Source organism: Onychomys torridus, chromosome 10 (genome assembly GCF_903995425.1).
Source record: "Onychomys torridus chromosome 10, mOncTor1.1, whole genome shotgun sequence".
Lineage (NCBI taxonomy): Eukaryota > Metazoa > Chordata > Mammalia > Rodentia > Cricetidae > Onychomys > Onychomys torridus.
In genome coordinates, this window is record NC_050452.1 from 56,273,606 (window position 1) to 56,300,320 (window position 26,715).

The 26,715-nt window shown below is 45.3% G+C and overlaps 1 protein-coding gene across 1 annotated transcript in view; it reads left to right on the top strand.

Annotated features, from left to right (window-relative positions):
* The window catches only part of Sel1l3 (SEL1L family member 3), a 115,018-nt gene that overhangs the window by 26,261 nt on the left and 62,042 nt on the right, over positions 1-26,715 (top strand). Inside the window, exons 3-9 of the mRNA XM_036200680.1 lie at positions 1,532-1,658; positions 3,619-3,740; positions 4,799-4,914; positions 7,879-7,937; positions 14,096-14,228; positions 16,592-16,724; positions 18,753-18,893. Of these exons, the coding sequence (XP_036056573.1) occupies positions 1,532-1,658; positions 3,619-3,740; positions 4,799-4,914; positions 7,879-7,937; positions 14,096-14,228; positions 16,592-16,724; positions 18,753-18,893 (831 nt within the window). The remainder of the gene's footprint in view (positions 1-1,531; positions 1,659-3,618; positions 3,741-4,798; positions 4,915-7,878; positions 7,938-14,095; positions 14,229-16,591; positions 16,725-18,752; positions 18,894-26,715) is intronic.

Here is a 26,715-nt window from a genome sequence, read left to right on the forward strand (position 1 = left end):
CTTACAGAAACCAGCTCTTCTCTCCAGGAGTCCCGGGAAGAGTGGGTTTCCATCATTGAATTATGGATGTTTAAACCCAGGAGCATTTATTTTAAGAAGGAGAAAGGCATAGTTATTCCTAGGTCAAGGGAATATGGAAAAAAGAAATGTATACTTAGCCTTCATTAAAACAGTAGACGTTAGATAAAGAACCCAAGAGCCTGGTTTCCCCTAGAAGATCTGTTATGGATATGCCTATGCTCTAGAGTCCCATGCTGGTGAAAGAAAGTGGAACCCTTCTCCGTTTTTAGGGATGCAATTAGGTGTTTCATGCAGAGGTAATATGTTGAGTGGAAATTGAATCCAAACCAAAATGGGGCTGATATACATCAGTGATTGGGTGTGCATGTAGCATGTGCAAGAGCCTGGGTTGGATCCCCAGAACTACAAAACCAGAATAATACAAAAAGCAGTATAAATTCAAAAGCACCAATTCTACAACCAAATTGCTTGAGTTTGAACTCCAGCCCCACCTCTTTTTATTTATCCCTCTGTAAGGCTCAGGTTTTCATCTGTCAAGTGCTGTGCTCAAGGACCCACTTGGTCACTTGTGAAGTTTAGTGATATTACCCTTGTGCTTGTCACGCTGCCTGGCATACACCAAATGTTAGTTAGTACGCTGGCAAACTGTGCCTCTGTTTCCCCATCTGTAGCCTGGTCATGATAATGAGGATTCAATAAGGTAATACATATGTAATGTTTGTACTGCTATAAACTGACTGTACCATCGTGAGTTCTGTCAAAGTGTTAACATCATAATAACTATAACACAACTTGAAAAGGCTCTCCCTAGCATTAAAGGGCTGTATGCAATGTGGGTAAGAACACAAATGCCAGCTGGAGATGTAACTTATGGCAGAGTGTTCGCCTACCTGTGCAAGGCCCTTGAGTGCCACAGAGAAAATAGATAGAGTAGACAGACAGACAGACAGAGAGACAGATACATACATACATACATACAGACAGACAGACATATACATACATACAGACAGACATACAGACATATACATACATACATGCATACATACATACATACATACATACATACATACATGGATGGATGGATGGATGGATGGATGGATGGATGGATGGATGGATGGATGGATATTTAGATGCATAGATGGATGAATAGATGGGTGGATGAATAGATAGATAGATAGATAGATAGATAGATAGATAGATAGATAGATAGATAGACAGACAGATAGATGTCCTTATCACTTCTGAACTTTGAGAACTTAACACAGAATGGTACTAGTAACAAAAACTTGAAGTTGTAATGACAACTGATGAAGACAATCTTGCTGATGTGTTTAGTTAGCATGGGGGTTCCTGGCTTAGATTCTGTGTTCTGTGAATGCTTGATCACATTTTCAGGCTATTGCTTTAACAGTTTGGCTGGAAGTGGGAGCCCAAGGTGCCAGGAAGGGTGTGCCTTGGGAAGGGGTGCTTCTCTGGAGAGAACTGAAGGTGAACTCTGTGATGGTTACAGATGCAGTTGCCCTCCTCAGTTTCCCGTACGCCTCCAGTGGAGAAAACACGGGCCTCGTGAAGAAACTCCTGAGGTTCCGGAACCGAGAGCTGGAGGCCACTCGAAGCCAGCGCATGGACTACCCCATGTAAGGAGGGCAGGTCGTGAGCTAGTGGGGTGGGTCTGTTTGTATCTGACCACCTGGCAGCTAGTGGGGGAAACTCCTTCCAAAGACACAGCTTGGCAAGGCGCTTTGCACAAATGCTTAAAGAGAATCGGAGAACCAGGAAACTTTAATGTACATGGAAATTATTTCTGCACATAAGAGCCTTCCATTTTTCTCCATCTTTTTGGGCTGGTCCCAGAGATGGCATGAGCAGGTAGTGAGGTGTTGAGGCTCAGGTCTTCTGAGGCATCAAGTGCAGCCATCCAAAGCCAGCACAGATTGTAGTCGTGGCCTTGGCCCGTTCCGTCCTAGAAGATTGGATGAGCTGCTAGAACGCTCTGGGCTTCTGATCTCTTCCATTGATTTCAGTAGAATCCACATCTATTTTTGCCTTCTGCTGAGCCGAAGATGCTGGAAATGGCTCCTAGCTCACCTCCGATCAGATGGATTTAGCCGAGTGATTTAATTCTTCCTGTGCTGCTGGCGGTAAAAAGATCTTGAGTCACTCACCAAGCGTATGTTCTCGCTAAGCTTCCTTGTAATAACTTATCTTCATGAGCTTGCTCAGCTGGGCAGGTCAGGAGGGAAGTCTGTGACACCATCTGTTTGCATTTTGTGACACTGACTTCAAGGCCAGCTTACAAAGCCGAGAATATTCTGAAAGAGTTCTTTGGCTCTATCCCCCAAAGAACTGAGGGCCACTGCTGTTGTAACCCAGGTTTCAGATTAGCTACTGGGCTAAATCAAAAGAGCGGGATGCATTTGTTTGACACTGAGTGATGTGTGTGTCATACACATGTTGATTCCGTGTTCCTTGTCTCTGAACGGTTGGTCTCTAGCACGGTGTGAAGCCTCCCACAGTGTTTAGCAAATATTTCCTGCAGGACGGATGTATCATGTATCTTGACTAAAACTGTCCTAATTGACTTTGGGACCTGTTATTTTAGCCTCATTCCATAAATCACAGATGTACAATTCTTCCCCTTCTCTATGCGAGTGGGTGTGTATGCATTTTGTAGTGTGCAGGCAGATGTGTGCACACACATTCGGAGGCCAGAGGTCAACCTTCGGCTGTTTAAGTTGAGCCGTCCAACTTGTTTTTGAGGCAGGGTTTATCACTGGCCTAGAACTTGCCAACTGGGGTGGGCTGGCCAGTGAGCCCCAGGGATTCTCCTGTCTCTGCCTCCCTAGGGCTGAGGTTGAAAGAGGGCAGCGTGGCTGCTGGCCTTTTGCCCAGGTTGCTGGGTATCTTACCCAAGTCTTCATGTTTGTAAAGCGAGCACTTTACCAACTGAGCCATCTACTCTGTCATAGTGTCCTCCCCCTCCCCCAACTGAAATAGCCCCATGCAGGAACAGAATAATTAGAAGAGTTGTGTCATATCGGTGGGCCGGAACTAGGCTACCAAAACACCCTAATGTGTTAAGATGGTGCATTTGTGTCCACATGTCACGTGGAGATGCCATTTGCAGAGCATTACATTTGGGGCTTTTATCTTTGAAAGAAACAAAATTGCTCAAAAAGCCCTAATTATGTTTTTTTTTTTTTACCTTTTAATCACAGATATTAAAATAGCTCCTTATCACATCGCCTCTTATTAAAAAATCCATATTTTTATTCACTGTCTCGCTGTATCAGCCTCAATCAAGAATTCAAATTGCTGGCACGTGAGCATCTCTGAGAGCCCCGGAACAGTTTTGGTGCAAGGTAGAATGTCAGCGAGTTTTGTACAAAGGAGCTTAACGCCAATCTTTGCAGTTACTATAACTACCTCCTTTGTCTCCAAATCTCAGGCTTTGCAAGCTGATCTCCCATGATGAACACTAAGGCAAACCCACCCCTTCGTTAGAAGGAAAGCAATTTACTTGGTCATTGTTAACTGTAATTACCTGTTCTTGGATGATATCAATCTGCAGAATTTTCTTCCGCCTCCCTCCTTTAGGGTTACTGTTTCACTGTGGCTTTATTTACTCCATTATTGCGAGGCCAGTCTCTGTGGAATTCTGTACTTTGTTGATTCTAATGAGATGTATGGCACACCTTCTGTGTTCCTTACGGAAGAGGGTGAGTATAAACAGAGCCTCTAAACGATCGTGTAGTTTTCTCAGACTCTTTCTCCTGGCACAAACATCTGTCTGGGATAAGGAAGATACTGTCAACATTGCAGCTCTATGAGGTTAAAATGTATATTATTCTGCAAGCAGCCACTGGTTACTGTAGGGGCATTGTAATTATGCCACTTAGATGTGTAATCCAATAAAATAGAAATGGAGAAAGAAAGGCATGTTCAAAACAAAACAAAAAACCCAAAAAACAAACAAACAAACAAAACCAAGTTGATTATTTTTTGGGGAGACTTAGAGAAGTAATCTTACTAGAAATGATTGTGGAATTATGATAAACTTGGAAAGGTTGAAAATAAATTGATGAGATCTAGATGAATGTTGGGTTCAGGTTATTAGACAAAGGTGTCTGTTTTCTGTTCATTTGGAAATAGAAATTGAAAATAGAAACTGGGTGTTGTTTATGCAGACAAGATCATAGGGAACCAACCGTGAGTTCCAAATCAAGTCTTGTTTCTCCCCTTAGGGGCTCAAAATAAACACCTTATTTACAAAGAAATGCATGTACAGATGCATTTTGGAGTGTTGCTGGTTTGGTTTGGGTTTTGCTTTGCCCTTCCTTCCTTCCTTCCTTCCTTCCTTCCTTCCTTCCTTCCTTCCTCCCTCCCTCCCTCCCTCCTTCTTTTCTTTCTTTCTTTCTTTCTTTCTTTCTTTCTTTCTTTCTTTCTTTCTTTCTTTCTTTCATTCTCTCTCTCTCTCTCTCTCTCTCTCTCTCTCTCTCTCTCTCTCTCTCTCTCTCTTTCTCAAAGCTTCCCTATGTAGGAAGGTGGGAACTTAAGGCAGACTGGCCTGGAACCATCACCCTCCATCCTGGTGCTGGGATTACAGTGTGCAACACACTGCACCTAGCTTGGCTTGACATTGTTTAAAGGGAGGGGTCCAGGGGGAGAATGTGATTTATCCTTGTAACTTCTTTAGGAGAATTTTTAAAAAGCGTTGCCTCTTCACATACCATGAGGTGCTCCTTGCCAATGTCATGACCTTCCTTTTTCCTCATAGGCAGTTTGCACATTCAAATGCATCTTGTCAAAGGAGAGGACCTGGCTGTAAAAACAAAATTCACCCTTCCTCTGAAGGAGTGGCTGCGACTGGATATCTCTTTCAATGGAGGCCAGGTATCTCTCCATTCACTCTGCCTGGAGTCATGGGAGCATCTCTTTTGAGCTAAACATTGCTGCGAGCCCAGAGAGCTACAAAACCTGGGAGGGAATTTGGCAAATGACAAGCTCGTTACAATTACACACTTGCTAAATCGAACTTTATAGATGGAAGTTTAAATCATAAGAGTCTCATCCCATTTAATTAACTTTTAAAGTGCTTCTACTCCACTCTATGGTGAAGGAGTAAATAACACAGCCAGCTCTGTAGCCACAGTTATCGGGTTATTCAGTCCTTCTCCCTAGGGAGACAATCCTCGTGCACATAAGTGTGTCAAAAACACATTGGCCATGTTCACATGGCCTTCTTAGATCTACAACTTTTTTTTTAGGGAATTTATTGGCTAGTTCAGCTAAGAAATGATTTGACTGCTTTTGGCAGTTGAAACAATTGCTTACGTTTGGCACCAAACACACTCGTAATAACCAACACGTGTAAGTGATGATTGTGATGGGATGGAGGGTCTTTATCTATTTTGTACATAAAACATTGCTCACAACTGTTTCAAAACCCCCATAACAGAGATTTTTATGGATTGTGGGAAATCTGTTGTTGTAATTGAAGACGATTCCATCGATGCAAGGCTGGCATGTGAGCCTTTTTCTGGTTACTTTATTTTCTCATCAGCTTTTCCTATTGATTTGTGATTTTCCTGGAACAAAACTGGAGGAGACATTTTATTTGTCTCGTGCCTTAGATAATGCATGGTCCTCCCTTGTGCTTAAGGTTCTCACAATTCTGTTTTCTGAAGAGAAAAAAAATTAATCAGGTTGGTTCTTGCTGCCTTTCTGAGAGGGCTGAGTGAGATGCCAGCTGGGAATTTTCATGTGTTACATTTTTTCCTTAAAAAAAAAAAAAAAGTTTAGTAACATAGCTGAGGTCCATGTCACCCATGCCCATATATGTGAGGCACATGATATGTCACCAAGACAGGCATCAAATCATCAGAGCAGATTCATAGATCTTAAGCTGCACCTGCTGTATGCAAGGCACCGGGCTCCAGTTACTTATAGACTATTTATGGAAGTAACATTAAGCACGTGAAGAGAAGTCATAAAGCAAGCTTAATTGCCAAATGATTCATATTGATTTCTAGAAGGAAGACAGTGTTCCATGCTGGGATGCTCAGGAAAGTGTTCGCGTACAAAGTTTTGATGTTTGGGCAGAATTTTTAAAGGAGAAGAAACGAGGGGGATTTTCTGCACATGATTGGGAAGTTCACAGATAAGCCAAGTTGACTAGTGTTAGTCAGTTGCTACCAACAACCTGGAGACAAAGAAGTTAATTCCTCATAGTTTTGAGAGCTATTGCTGGTATCTAGTGAGAGCCCTCTTGCTGCATTACAACATGTCATGGACATCACTAGATAATAGCCAGAGAGAATATTCTGGCTCAGATCTCTCTCTTCTTAATTTTTTAAACACATCTACATATATATTCGTTAGTGTGTATGTATGATTTGTATGTGTGAGTGCCGGTGTTCACGTGCCACTGTATATATATATATATATATGGAGGTCAGAAGATAACTTATGTGAGTCAAGACTCTCTTTCCACTATGTGGAATGAAATTGGGGTCATCAGGCTTGGTGGCCCCACCCTTACCCATTGAACCACCTTTTGGGCCCTCTCTTCTTAGGTAGCTGCTGATCCCATCAAAGGGTCTTATCCTCATGGCTTCCTAGAATATGAATCCCAGAGTTTTCATCCCCAAATACTATCAACACATACATTTGGGAATCAAATTTCCAATATATAAATTTGAGGGGTATAGAAAACTAATGGAAGAAAATTTGCATCTTTGGGACTAGAATGTGCAGAACCTTGGATGTAGACTTCAGCTTACAAGGCAGTAGAGAATCACAGATAATGTTCAACAACCAAAGGGTATAGGTCCTTCTTAGATAGAGAAATGTGCTACATGGTGAATGTGTATGTGGTGGGATGAAGCCACACAGGCGCAGGAAGGGCAGAAAGGTAGAAAGAAAAGCAGGGCTGTGTGTGTGTGTGTGTGTGTGTGTGTGTGTGTTCTTCTGCCAGTGGGTTTCAGATGCTTCCAGACTTGCCTTTCTTTCTGCCTCATCTGGATCCCTTCATGGACATAGGTCCAGGCTTCTGGTGGGATTGCCATGCTCACTGCTTTGGCCAAGGGAATCCCCCATGTAAAGGTAAATGGTTGCTAAGAGAGACAACTGATTGAGTCATTTTCTCTTCTCACATGCCCTCATGACTGGTAGGGTTGGTTTCTAGTGGTTTAGTTTGTCTTCTGCAGGCACAGGGTGGCCTCTAAGTCTTCGGAACTCTAAAAAAGGTCAGGACACATTTGCTAAATACTTCTCGAGGAAGTGTCGGAGTAAAAGTGTCCCCGTTAGTCCAGGGACTCACACAGCATCCCTAGGTCTAAGAAGAACCTAATTGAGACAACACAAAACATCATGAGAAGACCATTGTCCTCACTGAAGTAAGGGTGATGACTGTTGTTGCTTATGGGACGAGAGGTGTGACCAGCAAGCCATGAAGAACATACAGCACCTGTCTTGTCTCCCCTATGGCTCCGGTAAAATCAGTAAAACTTCAAAACCAACTTGTACTGCCAGATGTACTTCCTCGCCTTCTTTATGAGTTTTGAAACACAGACACATCCAATCAACCTCTGGCTTGATGTCTGGAAGCATCCAAAACCCACTGGCAGAAATTGCATTGTAGATATTTTTAGATGCACCATCCAGTCATTTGGGAAAGCTAAATTTATTAAGTCTTAAAATATACACAGGGCTAGTAAACTGTTAATTTTATTTTTGTAGAAATTAATCAGGAGACTGACAAGCACATTTCATGAGTAATTTATACCAAGGACCGTATGTATTTATAGCGTGGGATGTGCATACCTACCTGATGCTTCTCTCTCTCTTTCAACATAGATAGTGGTCACTGCCAGCATTGGATGGGACTTGAAAAGCTACCATAATCAGACCATTAGGTAAGTGTGGTTTTCATTCATAAGTAGACTGCCCTAGGGCTACTTCATGTTGTAGCCCTCAACCATAAGGGTGTTCTACACACCTCCTTCAGCTTTTCCAAGACAGACTTTTTGTTGTTGTTGTTTTTAGTTTGTTCTTGTCTTCACATTTTTATCCCCTATTACCTGCCCCCTGCCCTGCGTGTGTGTATGTACACACTTGCCTGTGTACAGATGCTGTGGCATATAAGTGGAGGTCAACCATGTTGGACATGCATAGGTCGGCCACCATGTGCATGTGGAAGTCAAAGGATAATCTACAGGAGTTGGTTCTCCCCTCCCACCATGTAGGTCCCTGAGATCAAACTCAAGTGGTCAGGCTTGGTGGTAAGTGCATGAACCCACTGAACCATCTTTGGGCCCAAGCTAGACTTTGTACTTTTTAATTTTACAAGGCATCTATTTTTCCTGCATATATATATATATATATGAAATATATATTTTAGTTCTAAGCAAGGGAAAGTAGTCAATCTTTTTTCCGAATCTCACCATAAATTCTTCCTTTGTAGCACTTTGTAATTTATTTTCTTTGAAAATTATCTTTTATGAAAGATTCTAAAGAAAATAAATCTAAGTATTAATGTTGCTCATTGTGAATGGCTGGAAACTTTGGCGTAGTGTAGCGCATAAAAGCAGACAGTCTTCATATTTATGTTCATAATCTAGACTTGAAATGTGTGCAGCTATTGATATGGGCACAGCAACCATCTCCACATGACTTGCAGAAGCCGAGACCTGGGGCCCCTGCCTTGTGTTTTGTTGTTTCCTAATTTGCTCCTATATCCACATATAACAGTGGGTTTTATATTGTCAACCACAGACAGCCTTCAGTAGGTACCTGGGAAACCTCATTATAGCTGCATCCCCAGATTCCCTAAAAAACCGGCTACTGAAGAAACCAGAGCAGAGAGGGGTTGAGGGTGGGAATAGAAGGCACACTCTTCTCTTCCACCATTCCTGTTTACATGTAAATCCAACTGGTTTCTAGTAGGCTCCAGGAGCTTAGAACAGTTCTTGTTTTGTTGTGGCCAGATTAAAGGATTAGGGATTTTCAGAAAGGCTAAGGATGTATCATGGCTTAGCTGCGAGAAGGTCAAGAGTAAGTTGATAGCTATACTGAAACGTAGAGAATGAGGCTAAGGATAAAGTCTTAAGGTGTCCCCAAACTGGCAGAAAACATCCAGTACAGCCTGGTTTTCTTTATGGAAGTGGCTTCAGGGACTAATTCAAGGGATAGAGAAGCCTGACAGGATCTGGGGCTCCTTCACAAAATGCCCCCCAAGACACCCTGCCAATAGAACAGCTAGGTAGGGTAAAGCCAGGCCCAGAAGGTATGCAACCCTCCCCTGGGGTTTCTGCAAGCGGGTGTAGAGACTCTCACCTGGAGCCGCACTTTTACAGTGATACAAGCCAGTGAAGAGAAGAGCGTCTCAGTCTAGGCTTCCTGGTCCTATAAAGCAGCCTCCTAGCTCCCTTCTTTGCTCTTGGAGTGTAAACATAGTGTCGGCTTTACTCCATGAAGGTGGGGGTAGTGTCATAGAAACAGAAATTAAGTGTTTAGCAAGTCGGTGCTGGGTACAGGTAAGAGGATATGAGCGACTTATCTGTCTGTCCATCCACCCACCCACCCTTCCATCTGTCCAACTCATACTTATTGAGCAAATTCACAGGCCAGACACAAGACTTAATTCTGGGAGTGTGGGAGAAGGTAAACAGAGGGAATACAGTCCCTATTTTCAGGAAAGTGGAAAAAAAATCAATAAAGGAGAGTGATACTGAACAATAAATGCACAAATAAGTTTAAAGTTATAGTCTATTGGAAGTGCTAGGAAGAAACGAATAAAGTATCTTGAGAGTGTCAGAACTCATATCAGGTCCCAAGAAACAGACATCAGACAAAAACTATGATCAGAAGTGAGGGGTCCTTAAGTCTCCTCTCAATGAAACTGCGAGTCTGACTATTTCCTGATTCTGAGCAGGGGCCTATCTAACAATGTCTGTGAATCTTCTGGACTCTGGTGCTCTTTGGTAATAAACCAGGGCCCTCTATGTCCAGATGAGAGGAAAGATAGTTTGCCAGAGTGTCTGCCGTTTCCCAAAGAGACTAGTCCAAGGTCTGGAAGAGTCTAGCTCAGCTTTCATGTCAGCGAAATTGATGGCCATCAAGCCGTGCACAGTATAAGGGTTCTCTTGCAATCTTGTGCAAACACTGAGAACTTCACAGGAGAAAAATGTGGAAACAATGTAGAGATGCAGATGGAGACCCAGCTAGACATATCTACTGAAGATTGTTCATGATGACAATTTAAAAATTATTGGGCAATGACATCGAGACCGAATAATTTATTATTAGGTGGGAAAAAAAATAAAACAGTAAAAGCCAGGACCCTTACCATAAGCATCTTATGCTAATTTAAACACACAGTAGTTTCTCTTATCCAGGGGTTCACTTCTTGTGGTTTTACTTATGCACAGTCATCAGTGGTCTAGATCTATTAAATGGAAAATTCCGGAAGCAAACACCGTGTGTGCATTTTAAAGGGCGTATAGTCATGAGTAGCAGGATGAAATCTGTGCTACTGTGCCTTGTCCTTTCTCATGTATCCACGCAGTGGGTGCTACCTGCCCGTTACTTCTCTTGGTCTGCAGTTATCACACCCATTGTCACTATATCAGTGTTCATACCATCTTCAATCTACTTAAAAATTGCCCAAAGCACAAGAGTAGTGACGGTGAGGAGCTGTTACGGGCTTCCCCCAAGAATCATCTCCCTCACAGGAGAAAGATGAGCGTAGCACCAAAAGATACTTTGAAAGGAGACCGCACCTGCATGTGCTTATTCTAGTACGCTGCCCTAGTTGCTCTGCGTTATCGTTTGCTGTTATTCATCCTGTACTGTGTGGAGTTTATTAATTAAAGCTCATCATAGATGTGGAAGTGCAGGGACAGGAAACCAACATGGGCAGGGTTTGGAGCAATATGAGGTTTCAGCCATCTGCTGTGGTTCTTGGGCTGCACCCCCTGAGTGATTGGGGACTGCTGTATACGTTTGTACTCAACTTTCTAGACAGGGCCTTCCTTTTGCTCTGAAAATCGGAGTTTGCTATGGGTTTCGTTTCTTGCAGAAACCACACACCATTTGTTTTCTTCCTTCCAAATAGGAAGAAAGAAGACACTGTGAGACAGTTTGAGGCTCGAGCCCTTCGAGATTCCTTCAGTTTATCTTGACAATATTTCACAGTCATAATTCCTTGACTAAAATAACTTTCCTTTATTGAGTCTATTCAAAGTAGTAATGAATTTGCGTGCGTGCGTGTGTGTGTGTGTGTGTGTGTGTGTGTGTGTGTGTGTGTGTGTGTGTGGTACTGGGGATTGAATATAGAGGAGCTTGCATGCTAGGCCCACACTCTACAATGGAACCTTTTTTGTTTTGTTCTGAGACAGAGTCTCACTATGTTAGCCAACACAGCCTTGAACTTTTGATCCTTCTGACTCATTTTCCTGAGTAGCTGATTACAGACTCAGCCTAACTTGCTCTGTAAGAGAAGGAACTGTCGGTTCCCCATATGTAATTTAATGGACTGTATTTTGTAAATGCCAGGATTACAATGAACAGCAGATCACACCTGTCGCCAACAGCCATGGTGTCTACCATGTGCCCAACACTGCACTACACACTTTGTGTATTAACTGCTGAGTATCCAAAAATCTAAAACCTAAATGCTCAAAATCTGGCAATTTCTGAGTGTCACATCAGATGTTAGAGCATGTTAGCTGTTCATGACATTTCCAATTTCAGAGCATTTGGGGATTTTTAGATTTTCTGAGTCAGGATATTCAACCCACTGCATCTGTGCATGCACTGCAGTGTCCGAGCCCTCAAAAATCTACAATGCTTTTAATCGGAAGCATTTGGCTATTCAACCTGTATCCATTCACCCTCACAACAACTCTATAAATAGACATTGTGAGTTCCATGCTTAAAACGGAGGGGGAGGTGATGAGGGCTCCAGAGAGCCTCTACTAGGGAGCACCCCAGTGTGTTGTGAACATCGGCCAATAGAGTCGCAGAGAATGGGGACCTCAAGCAAGCTGGTTCATTAATAAAGCTTCTCATCCATTCAGCACCAAGTACTCCCACAGGAGTTGTTAGAACATTCCAGCCTTTCCAAGGTCCTGAAAAACAGAATGTGTTCAGCTCTCAGAGTTTAACTTTATGATCTCTCCTGAAAGGAGGTGTGTGTGTGTGTGTGTGTGTGTGTGTGTGTGTGTGTGTGTGTGTGAGAGAGAGAGAGAGAGAGAGAGAGAGAGAGAGAGAGAGAGAGAGAGAATAGTTTGTATCTGTGTAGAGAAAGCAGATTTTTTTTTTTGTATCTACACAAACTCTGCAATGTATTCAATAAACTAATGAAACTATTTCCCCATAGGGTGGGGAGGAGAGGCTGGAGTAAATAACGGGAGAGCTGGAGGCAAGGCTTGACTCTCTCTCTTCTTCTTCACTCTTTTCCATCGGTTTGGACTTCTGAAACCGCGTGCACTCATTACCTATTTAAAACCAAACTAGGACGAGGTGCTGGCGTGACCAGAGCATATGTGCACAGCAGGGTACTCAAGACAAGTATCAAGTGAGAAGCCAGGCCAGGAGCAGAGAGCCACAGGCAGAAAGGGCAGATGGAAGGCCAGGAAGAGAGAACAAAATGACAGGCAGAAGCCAGGGAGCTGAGGAAGTCAAGAGCCAGGGGGACAGGCAGCTCCTGACAGGTGGGTCAGGGAAGCCAGGCAGCCGGGGTTATTCCAGGACAGAGATGGACTGACTGCCTTTCAGCAAGACCCTGCTCTCTAGAGGTGTAACCTAGCCAGGGAGAAGGCAGGGGAGGGGAGGAAATGGGCTTGGCCTCGGTGGTAACCATTGCCACAGAGCTAGCACGTAGAAACAAGTCAGCTTATGCACACACAACACTGGTGGAGAAGGGCTTCCGTCATGTGTTTTTGTCTCTTCAGAATCTCAGCCTTGATGGACTAAGGAAGACGAAGTTTCTCTCTCTCTCTCTCTCTCTCTCTCTCTCTCTCTCTCTCTCTCTCTTTCTTTCATGTGGCTCAGACTGGCCTTGAACTCACAGTGTAGCTGAAGATGACCTTGAGTTTCCTACCTTCCTGCCTCTTCCTCTTGAGTGCTGGGGTTATAGACTTGTACCACTCTACCCAGTTTATGTGGGGCTGGGGCTTGAACCCAGGGCTTTGTGTATGTACCAGTTAGCTCCCTCACCTCTGCATCTTCATTTTTAAATTTAGCAACATATTTTTGTCTTCAGGCTTTGCCCCCTTTTCAATCTACATAGTCAATAAAGCCATGCCTGAGACTTGCTGGCTGGCCATCCCTCACGGGGGTGGGGGGTTAGGGGGGTTGGGGGGTGGGGGGTTAGGGGGGTTGGGGAGTGGGGGGGGACACCTGGGGTTCTCCAACCTTGATTATGAAGAACACTGCAAGGGGCACCTTCATGCTCTTTATACATGCTACCCTTTTGTCCCTGTCTCCTCTCGGATGCTTCAAGCCCTTCCCAGCAATGCGGACATTCAGCATATCACCTATTGCTGGTCTCTTGTCTCTGGCCATGACCTTTGACCTTGCTATACATGCCTCCTCCTCAATGAATTTAACTTCTCATCATTATCAAATAATCTATATTTTAAGTTTCTCCTTAATCTACTTGCTGTTTACTCAATAAAAATAAACAAATAAATAAACCTTTGCCTTTAGAACAAAATTTTGAAGAAGAAGAGTTCTCAGTATTTTCGCTGATTCCAAAGTGTCACCAACCTCAGCAGTAGATATTGGGTGTTTACAAGGGACCAAGCTGCACAAAATTCTGAAAATGCGCTAAATGGGGAATTACCATTTTACAAAGGACAGCAGTCTCTGGAGACTCGGTGACTGGACCAGGCTCACACAGTTGCTGACTAGCAGAGTCCAAGTCCACCTGACCCTACAGTGGGCTCATCAGCTGAAAACCAGAGTGAGAGGCTGGTGGCAACCTGAGTTAGGTCAAGGGGTGGGGTGTCTCTGTGAATAACCAGGTCCCAGCCCCAAGACCGTCTCAATCCTTTGTGCTCCTCTCTAGCTTCCAGGAAGATTTCTATTATAACGACACAGCTGGTTACTTCATGATCGGAGGGAGCAGGTACGTGGCAGGCATCGAAGGATTCTTTGGACCCGTGAAATACTATCGCCTCCGCAGCCTACACCCAGCCCAGGTGAGCCTGGGGGAATCAAGAAGTTTGCCAGGAGTGTGTGTGAGACGATTGGCTGCTGTGGGCAGGAAACACAGTGTAAACAAAAGATTTACCCAAGCGGACTGAACCATGCCTAGGCTCAGCCACCAAACATAATTAATATTGAGGCTTCCCCTGAGCCAGCCCAATAATAGATTTCTGTTACCGTGCGGTTCATTTAGTACTCATAAAATGGAAACCATTTACTTCCTCTGTTTTAATAACTACTAGCTTAATTATAGAGTAGATTTTTATCAGGCTGTTGCCTATCCAGTGATTAAGCTAATGAAAGGAGAGAATCTTAGTTCTTTGGTAAAGCTTCTTTTCTACGCAATTATTTAAAGTATCGGAAGATGAGATACTCCAGCAAATTAAAGCCCTGGTGCCCGTTCGCCAGTCCGTCACTGATCTCAGCAGAAGCCCATCCTCAGCTCATGCTGGGGTGGCCCAGAGCACAGCAGGCCAGAGGCCCTTGGATCCCAAGCTGAAGAACACACATCCTAACACTCCTGCAGAGGGCTATTCCACACAGGACTCCCTACCATGCAACCTTGTCACGTCACAGATTGGGGACCCCGCCAGATGTCTAAGGGGGGATTCTTCTCCTATTCCCTCGATCTGTGGAGTCCACACAAAGACACAACGGGAACAAATAGACACCCGATTCCCTGTCTTTGAGACGTCAAGGAGAAGAAAACGCATGTATTCATTTGTTCAGTAAACACTTCAGAGTACCTACTTTGTGCCAGACCCTGGGCATGCAAGATGGATTAGGGTGATTTTCAAACACTTTGCTGTTGTGGCATGTAGTGGTGCACACCTGTAATGACAGCCACCTGGAGATTGGGGCAAAAAGATCAAGAGCTTAAGATCCAGTTTGATGCCAGCCTGGGATGCAGGAGATCCTGTCTCACAAAAACAAAATAATAGTCTTTGGTACTGGGGTTTGAATACTGGACTTTATACTTTCTAGATAAACACTTTGCCACTGAGCTTTCTCTCCACATGTAGGCTCTTTCCTTTCTTAAAAACATTTTTTTTTTTTTTTTTTTTTTGGTTTTTCGAGACAGGGTTTTTCTGTGTAGCTTTGCACCTTTCCTGGATCTCCCTTGGTAGACCAGACTGGCCTCGAACTCACAAAGATCTGCCTGCCTCTGCCTCCCGAGTGCTGGGATTAAAGTCATACGCTGCCACCACCACCCGGCTAAAAAACATTTTTTTTAAAAAATGGAAAGGGACAAGTTTTCAGTAAGTTATCCAAGCTTGCCTTGAATTCACTCTGGAGTGCAGACAGACTTGGAAGTTTTGATCCTCTTGCCTCAGCCTACTGAGTAGATATGGTTACAGATGTTTGTCAACAGACCCAGCTTTAAAATTTGTTTTGAAGGTAGTCTGTTTCATATCATGAATAGCTCACATGCACGTGCATGTGCACACACATACACACACACAACACACATATCTACGTATTAACACATGAAACCGGAATAAAAATTTTACTAAGAATACCTACTCCTGCTGGTTGCAATGATGCACACCAGAAGGATTTGCTGAAGGAGGCAGAGGCAGGAGGATCATAAATTCCAGGACAGCCAGGCCTACAAAGAGAAACCCTACCTTGAAAAACCAAAAAGAACAACAACAAAAATCCTCATCCTCCTCTGATGTGTTCTAACGGTTTGGATCTTTCTGTATAAAAACAAAAGAAACCACTGCTGTTTACAACCAGTGAGCCCAGTTCATGAGCCTCTCTTGGGTACTGACGTGCATTTGAAAACACACGAAGTTAAGACTAAGTCCCTGGTCCTGAGGGACTTGCTCTTCAGGACTTTGACCTGTTTGTCATAGAAAGTCACATGACTTGAGTTAATTCCCATGGGTTTGGGCTCACTGAGGTGCATGTGTACATCTGGCCACACTTAGGGCTGTAGGGAATTGTGCTTTGGGACAGTGGCCCTGCATGGGCTCTTGCAGACTGAGGGGGCTGCCAGGCAGAAGGAAGGAGGGCCTCAGGTGGCAGGCACAGCTTGGGGAGAAATTAGCATCGCTGGGTAAGATTTTGAAATGGAGATAAATACGATTTTCTGCATTTCTGCATGTGGAGGGGAACAGGTCTCCGGGTCACACTGATAGGGAAGAAGATTTGCAGATGAGATGGTGGTATACCAGAAGCCAGAGCTGGCATGGCCTTGAGTTGATCCTCATGATATTAGCTTACAAATCCAAATGAGATGGTAGCTAGTGATGTCAATGAGAGACCTCTGTCAGCTGAACACACCTGACTATGTACTAGCCAGTGGACAATTGATGACTTGTTGTTCATGCGATTTCTTGACTTCCTGCAGATTCATAATCCCTTCCTTCAGAAGGAGCTGGCTGAACAAATCAAGTTGTATTATGAGCGGTGTGCTGAGGTCCAAGAAATCATATCTGCATATGCTGCAACAGTCCAGGTCGAGGGTGAGAGACGAGAAACATGTAAGTACGGAGCTCGGGAGGGGATTTTAAGCTCAGCATTTGCATGGACATGCTGGGCTTTGCTCTGGGAGCAACTAAAATAGAAACATACCCCATGTACCACTTGGCCCAGATACCAGCAGGATCAGGTGTACCTCAAGTCTTCCACAGATGGATGGGAACCAGATGGTGCGTTCCACCTTGATCCCCTCCTCCCCCCAAAAGTACAAGCAGCATCCAAGAACTAAACTGGTCAGAGCTCCCACCATACCTGATTTTATTTAAGAATACAGACGAATGAGCATGTTTTGAACCTTGCCTGGAGTTCTCTTACACGGAAGGCAGGTCTGAAAAATGGAAATTAATCACTAGAAATCACTGTACACAACAGTGTACTTTTGTCTTAGGCCATTAATATCTGAATAATGGCTTTCTGGTCTGGGGCCCTGTTTTATTCTTGAATTCTCAAAATCAGCTCAGGAAGGCACTGGTAAATTGGACAGAAGGGATGAATCTGAAGTAGACTGCTGTTCATGGTGCCCATGTTGCCCCAGGCCTCCTTCCTCACTCAGGGTGTGGCCAGAGTTTGGTCCTGTCTTGTCTCCCCAGGTCCCAGCTCAGGTTTAGCACTTGTAAATTCTTCTGTGCCTTAGATTTCCATGTTGGATGTGGTGACACTGTAGTTAGTCACATATGTTCCTTCTGGAAAAGAAATTCCTGTGAGATGTTTGCTGTCAGCAAGGGCAAGTTCCATATCTCAATCTTGCCTGCCTGTCTTATGCACCCCCAGAGTGGAACTTGCAGTTCCAGGCTAGGGGAAGCAGGGTGCATAGATGTATCTCAGTCATGCTCCAGTCTGATAGGGTCACACAGAGATTGGAGAGGATGACAGGTGGTCAATACTCTATTCAAGAGTAGATTTTCAGGCTGGTGATGTAGCTCAGTGGGTAAAGGCACCAACCACCAAACCTGCCAACCTAAATTCAATCTCTGGGATCCATGGGGTAGAAGAAAAGAAACGACTTCCCAAGGCTGTCCTTTGATCTCTGCTTGAGTGCTATGGTACACACAGGATCTCCCACCCTTCACATACATGCACACATAAAATAAATAAACAAAAATCTAAAATTAAAAAAAGCAAAGCCTGGATTACCTTGGGCTAAGGAGATGGCTCAGTTGGTAAAATGTTTGCATGAGGACCTGAGTTCCATAACCAGAACCCGCATAAAAATTCAAGCGCGATATCACTCACCTGTAATCCCAGTGCTGGGGAGGAGGAGACAAGGGCTCACTGGCTAGTCAGGCTAGCATAAGTGTTGAGCTCCCAGGACAAAGAGAGACCACATCTTAAAGGATAAATGACATTTCTGAGAATGACACCAAAGATTGTCCCCTGCCTCTACATGCATGTGCACACATCTATGCACACCCACACCTGTGCACCCCCTCCCATACACATGGGACCATAAAAAAAATGAAAAAGAATAGACTGTCCTGATCAGCTGCTCCACTTACTGCTGAATCATACAGAAACATAGATGCTGCCAGGAGAGGGGGCAGTCACACAGGAATAGTAATGTCCCAAAGAGGAAACGCTCTTGGATAATTTACACGGCACCAGGAGAGAGACCATGAGTCCAAAAGCCAGCCCTCTATGCTGACCTGTTTGGTGGTATCAGGGAGATTTTCCTAGTCTTCAATGGCTCCACCTCTCGGGGGGTTCTTGGACCTCGCTCTTCAACACACATATCAACAAAATGGCCTAGATATTGGCCTCCTGGGGACAAGTCAGAGGCCAGCTGCTCATTCTGTAGAATTAGTCAACAGCCATCAACATCCTTGGCATGTTCTCTTGGATTTGGTTCGCGGTGCTGACCCCAAGGCAGGGATGTCACAGCCAGTTTCAAATCCCCAAAGGCCCCAAGCCAAATCCAGGACCATTAAGCCTGACCTTCTTTTCCAAGCTCCTCTTGTGGGGGGAGGGGCAGTTTTTAGAGGGAGAACAGCTTTGCCGCTCCTGAGGGAGTGATGTCTTGTGCTTCTGTGTAGGTGACGTCTATAACTCCTACCTGGACCTCAAGCGCAGGTATGGAAGAGCGGAGGTGTGCAGAGCGTTACCCTGGGAGAAGGAGCTGAGAGACAGGCACCCCAGCTTGTTCCAGGCACTGCTGCAAATGGACTTGCTAACTGGTAACCAGGCCCCTGCCTAGGCTTTGGGTGTTAGCTAGAGAGGCGCCCTGCTTTTCTGTCTCACTCACTCTCTCTTGGTGATTTATGCCTTGATGTTATTTTTAACCCTAGTGTTCTAGTTTAATTTCAGAATTAAATTCTGCCCTTGTGTGTCCACAGCGCTGAATATATCTATGCACATTTCCCAAAACTTAAATTTAGGGTTCACTCAAGCGATTCTATATCGAGAGCCAGGGCTGCAAACGGCGGACAGGCCGCCGCCAGAATTGGCCTCCAAATGGAATTAGTTTGCAAAATACCTTTTTGTGTATTTTGAAAAGAATTTCATTATCGGTATCTAAAAACTTTCAGAAAAATGCAAATTTCTAGCTTTACTTGAAAGTAATTCAAAGATGTAGCTGCCCTGGGCCTCTGTTCCTATGGTCAGTGATCCTGGAGGGAAGGTCCAGGTTCGAGCATGCTCTGTTGACCCACAGCCCCTCCTCTCCGATTTTCCCCTCCTGCCCTCCGCTGGGCCCTTAGGCATTTGAACATGAGCCTCCTGATTTGAAGTACATTTTAGGGTCATCTCAGATTTCCAGGTCCCTCCTGGATGCTGGAAGTTTCTCCTTAGGCCCACTGCCATTTGAATTTGCTTAGTTAAGTACACACTGTGGGGCCAGAGGAGATCTTGAAACTATGCCTGTTAGAAAGAGGAGGAGATGCTCACATGGGAAGCACACCACGCAGGTCTACACGTAGGTCCCGGTGATTAAATAGACTCATTGTGTTCCTGGATACAGAAGCAGGCTGAGTGGAGGAGATGAGAGAATGACCCCCTAGAAATGGCAGTGTCCCAAGGCATGGACTTTACGAAGTGGCCCTGCCCATGCTGGAAGAATCAAGCTGTACAGGATATTTGATCTTCTACTCTTTCATATTGACTAAGGGACGGCTCTGTCACTTACCTTGATTGAAGAGGTGACAGAAAGGTCCCTCCTCTTGAGGGATAGGCTTCAAAACAAAGACACACTGTAAGTCATTTTAGTCAAAGCAAGGGAAGGGAAGGCACAGAGAGAGGTGTGGCTGCTTCTGCACCCAGGTGTCCCTGAGGACTTCCTGGAGGAGGTCACATTGTGACTGCTTCTGGAGGCATTTTCCAGATGAGAGAGGCAGGAGTAGATGCTGGAGGCAGGGAGGAGGGGACAGCACAGAATGCTAAGTGACTCCTATGAGATGGGGAGCCAGAGCTGACCAGGGGGATGGCCGGCAAAACTCGGTCACCAACTGGAATCTGTGTGACTTTCCCTTTTAGGTGCCTGCAACTTGTTGGGGGGTGTTAGGCTGTGGCTGGAGTGTAACCAGAGGGTTTTTCTGATCTTCCTCTGGGAGCAATTGGGAGTATGGAGGAGACTGCACAGTCTTGGGGAGAAAGGCAGAGGCCTGAGTGGGGCAGAGGAATGGAGACAGAGCCAAAGGATATGACCGAGGTGGCTTTGTAGTACCCATGTTTGCTGGGTGATGTGAAGAGCCTCACACCCCGTGACATCGACGTCTCTGGAGCTAGGTGACCTGGTTCCAGTTCATTCAACATTTACATACTGTGTGCTCTTAAGCAAGTGTTGGTTTTCGCTGAGCCCTGGGTTCATCATCTACACATTGAGTGTGGTGGGTGGTGGTGGTGGTGGGGATGGTGGTGTTGGTAGAGGTGGTATTGGTGGAGGTGGTGGTGGGGTATTGGTAGAGGTGGTGGTGGTGGTATTGGTAAGGTGGTGGTGGTATTGGTAAGGTTGTGGTGTGATATTGGTAGAGGTGGTGGTGGTTTGGTAGAGGTGGTAGGATATTGGCAGAGGTGGTGGGGTATTGGCAGAGGTGGTGGTGTGATATTGGTAGAGGTGGTGGTGGTATTAGCAGAGGTGGTGGTGGTATTAGCAGAGGTGGTGGTGGTATTAGCAGAGGTGGTAGGGCATTGACAGAGGTGGTGGTGGGGTATTGGTAGAGGTGGTGGTGGTATTGGTAAAGGTGGTGGTGGGGGTATTGGTAGAGGTGGTGGTGGTTTGGTAGAGGTGGTAGAGTATTGGCAGAGGTGGTGGTGGTATTGGTAAGGTGGTGGGGTATTGGCAGAGGTGGTGGTGGGGTATTGTAGACATGGTGGTGGGGTATTGGAAGAGGTGGTGGTGGTATTGGCAGAGGTGGTGAGGTATTGGCAGAGGTGGTGGGGTTTTGGCAGAGGTGGTGGTAGTATTGGCAGAGGTGGTGGTAGTATTGGCAGAGGTGGTGGTAATATTGGCAGAGGTGGTGGTAGTATTGGCAGAGGTGGTAGAGTATTGGCAGAGGTGGTGGGGTATTGGAAGAGGTGGTGGTAGTATTGGCAGAGGTGGTGGTAGTATTGGCAGAGGTGGTAGAGTATTGGCAGAGGTGGTGGGGTATTGGAAGAGGTGGTGGTGGTATTGGCAGAGGTGGTAGAGTATTGGTAGAGGTGGTAGAGTATTGGCAGAGGTGGTGGGGGTATTGGCAGAGGTGGTGGTAATATTGGCAGAGGTGGTAGAGTATTGGTAGAGGTGGTGGTAATATTGGCAGAGGTGGTGGGGTATTGGCAGAGGTGGTGGTAGTATTGGCAGAGGTGGTAGAGTATTGGCAGAGGTGGTGGGGTATTGGCAGAGGTGGTAGGGTATTGGCAGAGGTGGTGGTATTGGGAAGGTGGTGGGGTATTGGAAGAGGTGGTGGTATTGGCAGAGGTGGTGGTATTGGGAAGGTGGTAGAGTATTGGCAGAGGTGGTGGTATTGGCAGAGGTGGTGGTATTGGGAAGGTGGTAGAGTATTGGCAGAGGTGGTGGTATTGGCAGAGGTGGTGGTATTGGGAAGGTGGTGGTAGGAGCCTTCTGTAGCAACCCTCCCCTCCTATTCATCAATCTGACATGCACATGAAACACTGGGGGTGGGAATGGCATGTAGCTAATTGATAGAGCACTTGCCTGGAATGTGCAAGCATTTGATCCTAGCACTAGAAAAAAAACCAACCGCGACTTAGCGCTTTGGGAGAAGCGTCTCTCATCTTCAATGTTGTACCTACTGGGCTGGAACGGCCTTTGTTTTGGGGTCCTCCTGTGCATGGTAGGATATTCTGCTGTGTTCCTCTGCACCCACTAATACCAGCCATGCCCACTCCTCCAAAACACCGCTAGATGTTGACCAATCCAGTGTCCCCAAGAAGCCCAGTCACCCCAACTTCTATGATGACTGAGAAGAGGTACCCCATGTTTTCCCTGAGCCCCTGTGAGGTGGTGGAGGTGCCTGACACCTAGTAAATACCTGAGGAGAGGGAGTACACATTGAGCACTGCAGAGTTTAAACCGAACTTCTGGCCACATCTACCAAACCCTGTGCCTGTGATTCCTGATTGTAGTTAAATATAGATGCACTGGTGGGGAGGAGGATCGAATCATCTGCACAATACATTCTTTTTAAAGAAAATACTCTCAATACAAATGTTTTCCTGTTATTTTTACAGCTCACAGTTTTGTTTATTTGAATTTAGGACCATTTTATTCTCCATGGAGGCCTGGGAATAGAGTCAAATAAAAAACTCACATCGTGAGCCTGTAGGACAGCCAGCTCTAGCCACCAGCCAGCAGAGGCCAGGCTGCTGGGGCCCTCAGGAGAGGAAGGAGAGCCCCCGCCCCGCCCCCCGCCTCCACTCCCCAAAGCCAGGTGTTCCACCCTGAGACCCACTCTGCTAGACCTGTCAGTCAAATGCAGATTTCAGGCCAAATGAGATCACTGGGAAGCTCTGCATCTCTCCTGAAACCGTGGCCTTGGCCATCTAAGGGCACACAGTCACTGCTTGCTCCTCTGCCTTTCTTTCCCCAGGGAACATCAGAGCAGGGGGATGCAGGAGAAGGTAAATTTCTGGAGCCAGTACCCCTTTCTGCCAGAGGCAGCTGCTTTTCTAGGTTGGGTTGGAAAGGCCTCGAAGCCTCCTGCAGAGGCAGGGTACACACGCCATCAAATTCCTCACTGCCTGGCATGGTGCCCTTGCTTGGGGCTGTAATAGCATCATCTGGCTAACCCAAGAGAGAGCAGTTGGTGTCGTATCTCGTACCCAGCTTCCTAACAAGGTTGAGAAAAATGCAGAAAAGTTGATTTTGAAAATTGAAGGTAGAAAATCAGTTTACATGTTTAATGGACCTTTGCTGTGGTCTCTTATCAAAAGAATGTCAGTAGACTGCTCTGCCGGTGCTCCTGGTCTCTGGGATCCCCTTTCTGACAAGGTCTTCCTTCTGTTAGCATCCGGCTAGCCCCAGCATGCTCCTCACAACTCATTTGTAGAACCTGTGTCTGCATTCTCTGGTGTACTGCTGCCCTGGTGTGTCTTGTCTTCATGATCGGAAGACTGGCGTCAGCCCCCTTCACTATGGTTTGCATGTGGCTTCTCCCACGAGGTCACTAGTGTGGCATTGTGGGAAGGAAGGGAAGTTTCAGGAGATGAGTGTTAAGGGCTGGAGGAGTGGCTTAGTCAATTAAGTGGTGGCTGTACAAGGATGAGGACCCGAGTTTGAATCCGCAGCACCCAGATGACGTGGCACATGCCTATAATCCAAGTATCAGAGAGGCAGAGATGTTGCTCGAATTTCTAAAGATCTTATAATAAAAACCCAGAGCCTGATATTGGGGTAAATGCTGAAAGATCAGAGAGACAAAGGAACAAGCCAATGCCAACACCTCTTATCTCATCAACTCCTCAGCCTGAAAATGCTTTCTAGCCAAAAGGCCTCTGACCAAAAAGGGTTCCTCAGCCGAAAAGCCTTTAGTTCCTGTCTCCTCATGCCGTATATACCTTTTTCCACCCTGCCATATCACTTCCTGTCTCAACCTCTCTAGTGCTGGAATTAAAGGCATGCATGCTTCCCAAGCAAAGGCATGAGATATCAAGTGGTGGGATTAAAGGTGTGTGCCACCACTGCCTGGCTCTGTTTCTCTCCTAGACTGAGTCAATCTCGCGTTGTCCAGGGTGGCTTTGAACTCACAGAGATCCAGATGGAGCTCTGCCTCCTGAGTGCTAGGATTAAAGGTGTGTGCCACCACTGCCTGACATCTATAAACATAGATGGCTTGTTCTGTCCTCTGATCTTCAGGCAAAGTTTATTAGGGTACACAATACATCACTACACAGAGACGGGAGGATCCATGGGGTGGCTGGCCACTTAGACTTGCTGAATTGGTGAGGTCCAGGTTTGGGTAAGTGGGACAATCTCAAAACTTAAGGTGGGGAGAGTGAAGAGCTTTTGGCTTCCATACATGTGCATACAAGTGCATGTGCACCCTCGAACACATACCTGCCTATGAAACATGCACACAAAGTACGTACTAGTGGGAGATCTCTTGGACACTCCAGGCACTACCCTCAGAAGGGATTGTGGTTGTTCTCATGGGATCTCTGAACTTTAAAGAGGCTCACTTATTATGAGAGCAAGTCCAGACACGGACTCTCTCCCTAGACTCCTGTTTGGCCATGCGGCATCTCTCATTTGCACAAGCTCCCACCATGAGAGGGTCCCCAGGGCCAAGCTGATGCCAGCCACATTCCCTTTGAACTTCCAGACTTGTGCCTTAAACCAAAGCACTTCTCCTGAAAGAAAAAAAAAAAAGTGCCATGCCCAGAGCATTTCACTTATAGTAATGCAAAGCAGCAGATGTGTGCATCACATTGCATTTCCCACATCTGAGAAAGGCTATGAAAATGGACTTGAACGGCAGATGTTTGGCGCTTGAGACTTTTGCCACAGGGCAGGAAGAGGAACAAAAGGCTTTCGTTGAGTATATTCTTAACTCATTCTCAACTGTTCACCCCTTCATTCACTAAACAGGTATCAGCTGAATGGCCCCCATGAGCCAGACTAGAACAAAGAATAAGGAAAGATTTTTTTTTTATGACTTTTTCTCCATGTGTGGTGCATGATGCATATTTGTGGATGTGCACAACACAGTGTACATGTGGAAGTCAGAATTTTGTGAAAGGAGTTTTTCCTTCCACCTTTATGTGGGTTCTGGGGATCGAACTAGGGGCACTGGACTTACCAGGCAAGCATTTACCCCTTGAGCCACCTTGACTGCCCAAGTTATGTTCCGACAAGATGTTTTTATTTCCTTACACTGTGGATTGATCCCAGGGCCTTGTGTGTGCTGGGCAAGGAGGCCGCCACTGAGTCACATCCTCAGCAAGACTGGGTTTTAAACAAGAGTTAATTTGGGCCAGAAGAAAAAGTAAACAATAGCTTCTTCGTTTCCTCAGAGAAATTAATTTGTGGGATTAATATTCCTGATTTTTAATTTATTTTATTAGTGTGTGTGTGTGTGTGTATGTTGCCTACACGTATGTGTATCATATGCATGCCTGGGTGCCCAGGGAGGTCAGAGGAGGGCATTGGAAGTTACAAACCTCTATAAGCTATCATGTGGGTGCTGGGAATCAAACCCAGGTCCCCTGGGAGAGCAGTCAGTGCTCTTAACTGCTGAGCCATCTCTCCAGCCCTCTGTTTCCTTTTTTTGAACAGAGACGATGAGACAAGATGACAGAACTTCTGATTCCTTATGAGGAATCCTTTCTCTTTGGAAGCATCTCCTCATGTATATGGCCAACAGTCTGCTTCCAGGCCTCTGCATATGTACATTTGAGACTTGAGAGTGATTCTCCCCCAAACCCACACTGTGTGATTTCAGATGGCGCATCTGCTCCCCATCGAAGCCAACATTTGAAAGGAGACATGGGTACTTTGCAGGAGTGGGGGAAGCTTCCACTCCATTGGCAAATGAGATGAGCATAGAGCAGTCTGTATGTCCCCACCTAGTGAGGTCAGCTGTTGTTTACACCCTAACTGTTGGAGGGCTGTGCTAATACACGTAATATAAAAACTGCTGTTTTGACTGTTTTTCATTGTATAGTTCAGCATTGTTAGGAATAATTATGTGCTCTGCATCAGGTCACAACACTCTATATCTTGAAAAACTAAAATTTATATATTTGGGTTTTTTTTTCTTTTTTGTTGTTGTTGTTGGTTTGTTTTTGGCTTTTTCAAGACAGGGTTTCTCTGTGTAGCCCTGGCTGTACTGGATCTCACTTTGTAGACCAGGCTGGCCTCAAACTCACTGAGATCTGCCTGTCTCTGCTTCCCAAGTTCTGGGATTAAAGGCATGAGCCTACACTGCCCGGCTTATAAATTTGTTTTTTAAAATTCCCATTTAGTTGCCCCAAGACCCTGAAAACTACCATGCTACTCTCTGTTCCTTGTATCACTACTTCAAATGTTCCCTAGAAATGGGACCATCTAGCTTTTTTCATTTTGTGGTTGGCTTATTGCACTTAACATAATGTCTTTGCCCATGGTATAGCACATATCAAAATCTCCTTCCTCTTCTTAAAGATGAACAGTCTTCCATTGTGTGTCCTGGCCACATTGATCTACCCATTCATCCCTTCCACCTCTGTTCTGTTGTGATAAATACTACTTGGAACATGGGAATGCAAACGTCTCTCTTCAGCCATATTTGCTCACGATGCTTTGGGGTGTATATCCAGCAGTGGGATTTCTGGATCATGGGGCAGTTCTGTTTAGTTTTTTGAGGAACCTCTACAGTTCTCATAATGGCTGCCCTTTTCAGCTCCTACTAATGGTGCACAAGGAATTACATTTCTCCAATCCTAACCAACACTTATTTTCCACTTAGTTTGATGGTAGGTGGGGGTGATAAATTCTATGCAGTACTTTACGTACTGTGGAAAGTCTGGTCTTATCAGAATCCAGAATGTGAGGCTGTTACAACATGACACCATGTCTGGGAAAGA